The sequence below is a fragment of the Symphalangus syndactylus genome, chromosome 6 (assembly GCF_028878055.3).
Source record: "Symphalangus syndactylus isolate Jambi chromosome 6, NHGRI_mSymSyn1-v2.1_pri, whole genome shotgun sequence".
In the NCBI taxonomy this organism is placed as follows: domain Eukaryota; kingdom Metazoa; phylum Chordata; class Mammalia; order Primates; family Hylobatidae; genus Symphalangus; species Symphalangus syndactylus.
The window spans coordinates 75038607-75049201 of record NC_072428.2 but is presented as its reverse complement, the minus strand read 5'-3'; the positions used below and the strand labels follow the sequence as shown (position 1 = coordinate 75049201).

Genomic DNA, 10595 nt, shown 5'->3' with positions numbered 1-10595 from the left:
TGTTTCTACCAATATAGGAATTGGTCAAGAAGAAGACTGACATCTTCAACAAGTGAATTTTACCTCTTTGTGCAGGAAACTTCCATTTATTGCCATGTCGCATGCAGAAGGAAAGCCAGAAGAAAAGTAGGAGGGACAAGAGTATTTGGCTTTAAGGAAATAACCTGATGTTTCTCACAATGCTTTTATTCCTCTCCTATAGGTTCAAAATTAGGCAGATGGGACACCAAGTTGTAATGTATCTGGGAATGCTTTTTACACTCTAAACCATATTTATTCTTATCATTTGATACAGAAAACAAATTAAATGACTGGCACAACTGAAAATAACCCAAGAGATTTGTTCAATGAAACAAAGGTGAACCTCAACCTAATAAATAAGCTGCTGCCTAAGGTTAGCACCAGTTGTTATTCAAGAGTGAGTAAACCCTGCTTTTTACCACTGTCGAGGTGTCCAGTGTCGTCCTTTTTAGAGCCTGGCTAGCTGAGGGTTATGTGGCAAGAAACATCTTATTTATATTTTAGTCCCTTAAATGAACGATTTTGATAGGAATAATTCTCCAAATTTTGAAGATATGTATCAGAAAGATTCTCTTATTCCTTCATTCTATATCACATAGACTATAATAAACTGTCTCTCTTCTGCCTCCACATATTTCATGCAGAATATTAGGAGTTAGCAGAAAGAAAGCCTATCACCAGCTTCTTTTGGACTCGCTGCCTTTTTCCAAGTGATCTGAGCTGATAAAATTATTCACCTCAGGGCTCCAACCCAGCACTCCTTTTTGATTTTCACCAATGTTTTGTGAGCTTTTCTGTTGATGCTAAAACTCTATGCAACAGTCAAAGCCTCATAATTTAATTACATTATTTGTTGCTAGATTTCAAGGAAAAATTTATTCCTGACATTCTGCTAATTTAGCTCACATTCACTTTGGCAGGAAGACAGAATTAGCTACTTTACGATCACTTAGTATTTGACTCTGATTTTGGAAGATGAAAAAGTTTTTGTGTCTATTTACCATATTTTCTTAGCCATTTAACCAAGATAATCTTATTCTGTTGATTCTGCTAGAGATACTTATTTATTCTCTTCACCTGTCAGAATTTATGTTAGAATATCACCAAGACTTACTTACAATTGAAATAAGTCTAAGAGAGACCACTAAGAACATTGTCAATCATTAATACAGAAATCTTGAACTTCCTGAGATTTTTATCCCTGAAAGAAATTATTTATGAATAGCCTGGTTATATTTTCTTTTAATACAAGAATTTTCACTCTTCTATAGTACAAAAAGTAAAAACTGATAAAGAGGATAACTTGGAAAAAATTAATCTAACAAAACTGTGACACATTCTTGACGCACTTGATTTCTGTACTAAATTTAGGAGACACGTAAATGGCAGGTTTCCTAAGTGAAATAAGACAGACACACAGACAAAAATACTTCATGGTCCCACTCATATTTGAAATCGTTTTTTCAAAGTTCAATACATTAAAAACGGTGGTTACATTCGTGGGAAGAAAATAGGTAAATGAAGGGTAACAGTGGTAAATGTGCAGTAATGTAGAATAAATGAATCTGATGTACAACCTGTAGGTATATTAGATAATCTTGTATTGTTTTTGGGAAATATTCTGAGAGACTAGATTTTTGGTGTTCTCACATAAAAAAGAAGTACAGCTAAGTGATATGATCGATGTGTTAATTTTCTTCATTATAGTAATCATTTCCTTATGCACATGTATCTCAAAACGACATATTGTGCACCTTGAAAATATAAAATAAAACAAATTAAAACATAAAGATAATTTTGTTCTTGCATGTAAGCTGGAAATAAGTGAAGACTGGGTCAGTAATAACAATGCTTTGCTGAATAAAGAGAATTCTAATAAAATGTTTTTAGTTGGGAAGCTGTCTGTATTAAATAAAATTGATCTAAAGCTGGTTACAGGGGCCATACATATAATCCCAGTGCTTTGGGAGGCCAAGGCAGAAAAATCACTGGAGGCCAGGAGTTTGAGATCAGCCTGGACAACATAGTAAGACCTTATCTCTACCAAAAAATAAACAGAAATTTAGCCTTGAATGGTGGTGAGCACCTGTTGTCCTAGCTTCTCAGGAAGCTGAGTTAGGAGGATTGCTTGAGTCCAGGAGTATAAAACTGCTGTGAGTTCTAATTGTGCCATTGCACTCCAGCCTGAGTGACAGAGTGAGAACTTGTCTCAAAAACAGCAACTAATTAGTTTTTGTAGCCATTCAACCTGAAAGGTATAATTCTTTCTTCTACAATTAAATCCGCATATGTCTAGGGCAGCTATATCAGGTAGAGCTTGTGTTCTAGTGCATATATCTATAAAACAAGTAAGATAATTATAAGGAGGCTCTAAGCAAAACAACTTTTTCTCATTCTGGACTTTGAGATCTTAATTCTTTAGACTAATTTTCTGTCTCAATAGTGGATATCACCCTGAAACTTAATTTGTCCAAGCACCTCACATATCCTGAGATTTTACAAAACATATAGTTCATAGTGTCAATACGTTCTTATGCCTTAAAAGTCTCCAGGCATTGAAGGATACTACTATGTGGAAACTCGGGCCTTCTACTGCATTATTGAAGGAGCACATTTGAGACTCACAGCACTGGTTGCAGGAGTCTGTTAACAGGTCTGGACAATGAGTAACGTCAGTCTAGATAATTCTGAGGAAGGCTTTCTGCCTTGTTATAAGGAGGATAATCACTGGAGACTGTAGACAAGTTCCCGGTCATCATTCCAGCATTTAGTTGCTGTTTTTGTAATCCCAGCACTTTGGGAGGCCTAGGCAGCTGGATCACTTAAGGTCAAGAGTTCAAGACTGGCCTGTTCAACATGGTAAAACTTTGTCTTTACTTAAAATACAAAATTAGCAGGGGGCGGGGGGCGGGGAATATGCATTCGAAGGGAAGGAGAACATACTTAACATGCCATTGGAAGGTGAAATTGCTAATACTTGAGAATATTGTTGAAAACTATGTTTAATTCTCAGTATAGAAAGATGTGCCCTTTCAATGACATTAAAAATTCACTAGAAGAGTGAAGAATAATAGTTAAAATGTCACATAAGTAACAACAGTCTCAAAACAAAGTGTTCTAAAAGGTTAAAGTATGTATTTGAGATAGAGGAGAGAATAAATAACAGTTAATTAATTAGACTTTATTATGTGAAAAGACTTTTCTAAAATTATTCCATAATAATTGAAGATATAAATTACAATAATTAAAATATACAAAAAATAAAAAGCATTGAAATAGTGAAACATTTAAAAAAGGGTAAAGTTGAAAATTACTTATTTTTTAATCTCAAAACTCAGAAAGTGATTTTATCAATGTCCTAAAATGTTAAAATAAAAACAAACAATAATGTAAAAGAAGCGAGGTTTCCGCCAGGCTTGGGGTGGAGCTAGGGCTTCCCTGGGGACACAGAAGCAAGAATCAGGGACCTTGGCGCCCACCAGGCTTTCCTGGACAGAGACTCCACCGCCCCGCCCAGGCCTCCCCCGGCCCCCCGCCTCCGGCCGCCAGCGTGGTGCTGTATCTTTTTAAAAAGTATTACCCATACAGTCATATATTGGGGAAAAACATTTATCGTCAAATTATAAAACAACGCAGAGCTAAGCATGTATGAATTGCTAGAATTAAACTCAATTTAATCAAGGAGTTTTAGATAAACTGGATACAAAATCTTTAACATATTAAAAATAGATATGAAGAAAACATGTCATTTGATAAAATGGGGAAATGTAATTAATGATTACCAGAAACACAAAATTAAGCCATATATGCGCTTAAGTAAATCGAATCCAGACATCCTTACAATGTAAAAAAAGATGCAACAAGAGTAAGGAGCCCAGAATGATGCAAATTAAGGGAATGGGGGGAGGTGATGTTTAGAACAAGCAAAGAGAATGCAATGGGAAGCAAACTTATTTTAGGCAAATTCTCCTGGAGTGGACCAGGCAGCCCTCTCTTCCAGACTCAGTTCCAAAGAGTCCCTTCTGTGGGTATTTCTTTTATTTTTCCTTTGAGGACCGCACTTGGTGTTTAGTTCAACCTCATGCGGACCTCATGGAATTTCCAAGACTTGGGGCCTTGGCATTGTGGCACCTTCCTGCCACATGTACATAATTCACAGCATTACCAAGTCACCACGAGCTCCACGCTCACCTCTGTCAGCCCAGGACCCAGCCAGGCAGTGTCACATGGTCTCCCAGGCATGCCTTTCCAAGCCAGCTATCCCTGCTGCGAAAGTTCTGAAGGCACTGGCCCAAGGATCTGAGCTTGGGCCTGTCCTAAAGCTCCGCAGGTGACTGCACTGCAGCCCACATGGAGAGCTGCAGCTCTAACACAGGGATTTTGAGAGGCCTCAGTCGCCTTTAAGTGGCACTTCCAGGACACCCATCCTGACCTCTCACAAATGGCTCCACCTTCCCAAGGATGTCCTATTGTCATTGGAACAGCCAGTGTCAGGCACCTTGTGCTCAGGCTGATGTGGCATCTGACCCTTGGCGGGTTGCCAGACATTCCTTCCTGTTTCCACCATGGGAAGTTGGCACTGGGTATGGTATAGAGCAAACACGTCTACCCTAAGCCTTGGGTGTGTGCTGCTTCCAGGTCAAAAATGGACATTTCTGGTCCTGACCCGCCGCCACCACACTGTAACCGATGCTCATAGTCTGCAGGGATGTGTAGAACAGCAATGGCAGGACAGCAAACAACTGGCGATTTCCCCAGGTCCCACGCTGTTCCAGAGTGGGCATGTTGGGTCCCTGTTCCCAATGTGTTCCAGCCTTACCCAGGTGCACAGGGTACCCTGGGGCTAGCACAGGGCTTGTCAAGTAATGCTCCTGGTGTCCACAAAACAGCTCCAGAGATACCTGCATTTTGAAAAGCCTGCCAAGCCAGCAAGTATGGGGCAGGACCCAGATTTCTTAGGCAAATTGGAAGGTGAGCTGGCCACTTGCCTGGTGAGTAGAAGCTGACTTTACCTGGCCAGTGTATGCAACTTGAGAGAAAATTACAGCTTCACGGGGGGCTCTGGTGGGACTGGGAAGTCTGACCTCCCGGGGGGCTTTGGTATGGTCCCAGTGGAAAGACTGGATTTTGAAAACCCACCAGACCCAACTGAAAGAAGGGTCATCCCTGATTGGATCTCAGACTCTCCCTGGTCTCTCTGGACTCGCTCTAGACCTGGCTTGCCTGTGGGCAGCCCTTCCCTTTGGCCCATGAGGCAGGTCCAGGTAGCTCCTGCAGCTGTGTGCCTGGCTACTGGCCCAGCACTTCTCATCTTTGCCATGTGGAAGCAAATTTGCTAGTACAGGAATTTTCCAAGTCAAAGGAAGTGTCGCCAAGCCTCTTTCCTCGACCTATGGAGAGCCCATGCTCTTGGTTTCTTGTTCTCTTTGGAGTGGGCAGCAGAGGGGACAAGCAGGCCTCCAGCCAGGCTCAGGGAGTGTGGGGAGGGCAGGGAGAAAAGTCTAGATGATGAGGAACTGGAGCCACCTTGAGGGGGGTGTCCTGGGGTCAGTGTCAGGGTGATCAGATGAGCCAGCTTATATTTAAGCAAAATTATTATGTTCAATTATTTTGGGTAAGGGATTCCTCAGGGGAGGTGTGGTCATCTGGTCCCAGAGGGGGAGTGAAATGCCCACTCATCTTCCTGAGCCATTTGGAAGCCCTTTCCTCTAGCCCTAGGTACTAATGACCCAGGCTCCTTGGTCTCAGGGGGCGCACAGGGCTGGGGGGTGCAGGCTTTTTGTCACTTACCCCCTCAGCACTATTGGGCATCGGGCATTCAGAGGTCTCACAGTGGCCTCCCTAAAAACCTGGTGTCCTAGGAGAACATTTATTATTTTTGTCTATTTTTGTTTCTTTGAACTGCTGCATTCACTCACTGAGGGCTCGCCCTCCCTGTACCCCTCATGTTGTTCAGGAAGGAGGGGACTGATGATCATGGGCCCCCTTCTCCTCTCCTGTCAGTTGCCACCACACTGCCTCCCCTGGCTTTATCACCATGTTCTCCCACCCCTATTGCCTCATCTCTTCTTCCGCATTCACACTTCCTTCCTTTGCCTGTTTTCTTCTCCCAGTTAGTTAAGTTCTTTATGATCCCTGGCACCACCTACCCTGAGGTCTACCAAGGACAGAAAAGCAGAGGCCTCTGTGAGGCAATGTGGTGTTTTCATGGTGGGACCTCCAGGCCCCCAGAGTGAGTGAACAGCAGGCCTGCCAGCATCTGTGCTGATGGCTAAGAATTCCTCCACCGCCGTGCCCCTCCCACCCCCTCCTCTTTGCTCAGAAGGGAGACCAGGTTTGCTCTCCTGCAATGACAGCCCAGCCCCTGCTGTGCACAGGGATGGGGCTCAGGGTCCCTCCCTGCACCCTGATGTTAATTAACTGTAGAGAGTGAATTTCAAGTTGACAGCTACCTTCTCAGGGATTTCTATATAAATAGAGGAAAATCTAAAGCCTATTTTACTACTTTTTAATGTTTGTGAAAATTAAGCTTAAAGTGGACAGAATAAATATTTCTCAGACAATGTCAATGCTACTGATTACAAGTGAGATGGCTGGAGCTCGCCCCTTGGTGGAGAATTTTTTGGTGATTGGAGATTGGGGACTCTGGCAACAGAAATGGCTTTACGGTGGGTGTGAAGTCACTTCTGTCCCTCGGAGAGCCTCTTGTGGATTTGAAAGCATGTATCAACACCAGTGAAATCCACCTCCATGTACACTGAGGCAGCTGATGAGAACACAAATGAGGCAGTCCTAGCACTTCCCTCCAGAACCAGTCACTCCCGGTCTGATGTTAGAGCATGTGAATTAAGAGTGACAATTTTTTCTACTAGCTTCTGTGAATAAAGTGTTCTACAGTCAGCCAGCACTAAACTCACTAGAAAGGAGGAGGGAGGAGCATGGAGCCAATAATCTAGAATTACCTCAGTGTGCAGAGGCTGTCCCTTGGCTGCATTTGGGAAAAGCAGTGTGAAACATCATGTGCCTCTTTCTTTTCAAGCTCTCTCCTGACAGTCTCCTGGCAACACTAGAGACCTCAAAACTATGGAGATCAGAATTTCAATAGCTTTGTCATCTCAGCATTGACCACTCCTGAGACCCGAGCTTCCTCCTGGGATCAGGAAATGGAGTTCGTGATGTTCGTTGGAAAATACGATTTCTGAATGCAGGAGGGCCGTGCTGGGCCCCTCTGCCTGCTTCTCTCCCTGCTGTCAGCAGTGACCAGGTCTCCGGTGTGGAGCGAGTCTGTTGTGGGTGAAACAGAATCTCCTGGGGTAAGGCCAGACCCCAGGCCTGAAAAGGACAAAAGGATATCATCAATATTTATTACTAGAAACAGTATTTTAAATAAAAGGTCTTCAGGCAAGTGTATTAAAACTGCCTTGGATACAAGGGGCCCTATCACTTGTAAAACTTGGCAAATTGGATAATAATTAAAAATACAAAATTACACAGAAAATACCCTTTAATAAATTGAGTTTTTTTTTAATTGAGACAGAGTTTGGCTCTTGTTGCCCAGGCCAGAGTGCAATGGCGCGATCTTGGCTCCCTGCCACCTCTGCCTCCGGGTTCAAGCGATTCTCCTGCCTCAGCTTCTCCAGTAGCTGGGATTATAGGCATGTGCCACCATGCCTGGCTAATTTTGTATTTTTAGTAGAGACGGGGTTTCTCCGTGTTGGTCAGGCTACTCTCAGACTCCCAACCTCAGGTGATCCGCCAGCCTCGGCCTCCCAAAGCGCTGGGATTAAGGGCGTGAGCCACGGCGCCCGGCCTCATAAATTGATTTTTAAACAAATCTTAATTGAGGTTCTCTAAAGGGAGACTTTTAGGCAACATGCCCGCTATGTGTACTGATGGCTAGGATGGCTGGTGTCAGGCGAATCCATGTGGCTCCCCCAGCCCATTCCTGGGAGCATCCTAGAAAGACAGCATGGAAACACGTGGCCTGGTGGTCCCAGGAGCGGCCATGGTGCCCAGCCCCGCCGCCTCACCCTGTCCTCGAACCCCGTGTCAAGCACCCGCAGACTCTCACGTCCTCTTCTTCCAGGGCGGCGGGAGCTTCTCCTGCACCTTGGCCTGGTGCTTATTCTATGCCTCCTCAGCTTCCGGTTTCTCCTCCTTGGCCACCTTGTAGGGGAACTTGGGTATCCGCAGGTGGCCATTGTCCTTGGTGCTGCCCTTCTGCGCTGGCCTCGCGGGCTGGAAGGTGGGCGCCGGCGCCTTGCTGAGGCGGACCCGGGGCACCACCATGCCCGCCTGCAAGCTGCTCCGCCGCAGGCGCTGAAGGGGCAGAAGGTTGGCGTTCCGCTGGGCGGGGTAGGCGGAGCCCCAGGATACCAGCAGCAGGGCAGGTGGGAGGCCTGCTCTTGGGGAGTCCTCCCGGGAGCCTGCGGCGGCTGTGCAGGACCACTTGTGCTGCTCTGCGCCCTCCGCTTCGTCCGCCTCCTGCGCCTACCTCCCCACCCCGAGGCGCGCCGCCACAATTTCCTGAGCCGCCAGGATTTCCTGCACCGCCAGCCGCCTCTTCCCCATGCACAGGGAGCTCTAGGGGCACACGGTCTGGTACGTGAGGGCCACGACAGGGCTGTTAGAGGCTCGTGGTCATCCTGACCATGTGATCCAGGGCGCCCAGGTCCTCCGGGCCACGCACGGAGCGCGGCGTCAGTACAGACAGCTCGCAGTCCCTGAGCCTCTGCAGTCAGTTCTTCTATCCCTCAGGCTTCCGCGCCCTCTGGTGGATTGGAGGCAGCTCAAGCTGGTACTTTTCCCCCAACTAATGAAACTGGCAGAGCTTTGACTGTTTTAGCTTGGCAGGAAACCCAAATGAGGAATGCTGTCTATCAGAATAGACTGGCCTTGGACTACTTGCTAGCAGCTGAAGGAGGAGTTTGTGGAAAACTTAACTTAACCAGTTGCTGCCTACAAATAGATGATCAAGGACAGGCGATTGAAAACATAGTCAGGGACATGACACAGGTGGCACATGTGCCTGTATAGGTTTGGCACGAGTTTAATCCTGAGTCTTTATTTGGAAAATGGTTTCCAGCTATAGGAGGATTTAAAACCCTCATTGTAGGTGTATTGCTAGTGATAGGAACTTGCTTCCTGCTCCCCTGTGTGTTACCCTTGCTTTTTCAAATGATAAAAGGTTTTGTTGCTACTTTGATTCATCAGAAAACTTCTGCACACTTATATTTTATGAATCACTATCGCTCTATCTCACAAAGAGACTCAGAAAGTGAGGATGAGAGTGAGAACTCCAACTAAAAAGTGAAAATTCTCAAAGGGGGGAAATATGGTATGAGATCACCACTTCTCCTATTGTCCTTCCCAGTTTCTCCCCAACCTCCCCTTTTCCCTAGTTTATAAGACAGGAGAAAATGGAGAAAGCAAAAAGTTGGAAAGAAAAAGAAGTAAGATAAATAGCTAGATGACCTTGTCGCCACCACCTGGCCCTGGTGATTGAAATAATAATAATATTAACCCCTGACCAAAACTACTGGTGTTATCTGTAAATTCCAGACATTGTATGAGAAAGCACTGTAAAACTTTTTGTACTGTTAGCTGATGTATGTAGCTCCCAGTCACATTCCTCACACTTACTTGATCTATTGTGACTTTTTCACATAGACCCCTTAGAGTTGTAAGCCCTTAAAAGGGCTAGGAATTTCTTTTTCGGGGAGCTCGGCTCTTAAGTCACGAGTCTGCCGATGCTCCCGGCCGAATAAAAAAACCTCTTCCTTCTTTAATCCGGTGTCTGAGGAGTTTTGTCTGTGACTCATCCTGCTACAATAGGACTGAGGAGAGAAGCCATTTCTCTTACTGTCTCCTGTCTCTGAAGAGGAGGAGGAAGTAAAAGTTGAAAACAGGAATGAAGTCAGTGGCAAGACCAGCTGGTGCCACTGATGACCAGGCCTGAGTTTAAAAGATTAACCCCCCCCACCAACTCTAACCACATGTGCTCTCAGTCCATCACAACCCTTTCACGTGGAACCCCTTAGAGTTGTAAGCCCTTAAAAGGGCCAGGAACTCTGTCTCCGGAGAAGCTCAGCTCTGAAGACGCGAGTCTGTCCATGCTGCTGACTCATCCTGTTACAGGACAAGGGAACTATTAGGAAAATAATTATAAGAGCGTGGTCATGGAAAGTAAGTAGCTCTTCTATAATAGGGGAAGTAGCATCTTGAAGGCCTAATAGAATTGGATGAGCCATTAAGGCATACAAGATCTAACCTATAATTTAACTTTGACAAAGTTATGTAATGATTTTACTAATATCTTATGGAGAAAGTCATAGAGGTTATGGGACTGGCTTGAAACCAGTTTTTGGAGGCGAGATTCCTTCCTTTTTTGTCCTGAGTTTAACGTAGATTTGTTCTTCGAATGTGTGATCCATGTGGTGTACAGCCGTAAATTCATTCTAAATTAGATGATTATTCAGTTGTTAGAACTTTTACTTTTGGAGCAAAGATTTCTCGGATTATAAAGATTGTTAATATAACTGCTGTTATTGAAATAAATGAGCCTACAGATGAGA

General features: G+C 44.6%; 1 protein-coding gene across 1 annotated transcript; it reads right to left on the bottom strand.

Moving 5' to 3' along the window:
- Positions 1–3286: 3286 nt before the first annotated feature.
- LOC134737066 (uncharacterized) lies at positions 3287–10148 on the bottom strand. The gene is made up of 3 exons (XM_063642387.1): positions 10091–10148; positions 8052–8767; positions 3287–7353 (listed from the first exon to the last, which is right to left on the bottom strand). Exons 1-3 carry the CDS (start codon positions 10146–10148, stop codon positions 7132–7134), a joined length of 996 nt encoding a protein of 331 aa, XP_063498457.1. The 3' UTR covers positions 3287–7131.
- Positions 10149–10595: the final 447 nt, after the last annotated feature.

Coding starts and splice junctions, on each gene's coding strand:
- LOC134737066 (XM_063642387.1), bottom strand. CDS start 10,148: ATGAGTCAGCAGCATGGACAGACTCGCGTCTTCAGAGCTGAGCTTCTC. Junction 8,768..10,090: donor TGAGCTTCTCCGGAGACAGA/GTTCCTGGCCCT, acceptor CCTGAGGGATAG/AAGAACTGACTGCAGAGGCT. Junction 7,354..8,051: donor ACACGGGGTTCGAGGACAGG/GTGAGGCGGCGG, acceptor TGTCCTTTTCAG/GCCTGGGGTCTGGCCTTACC.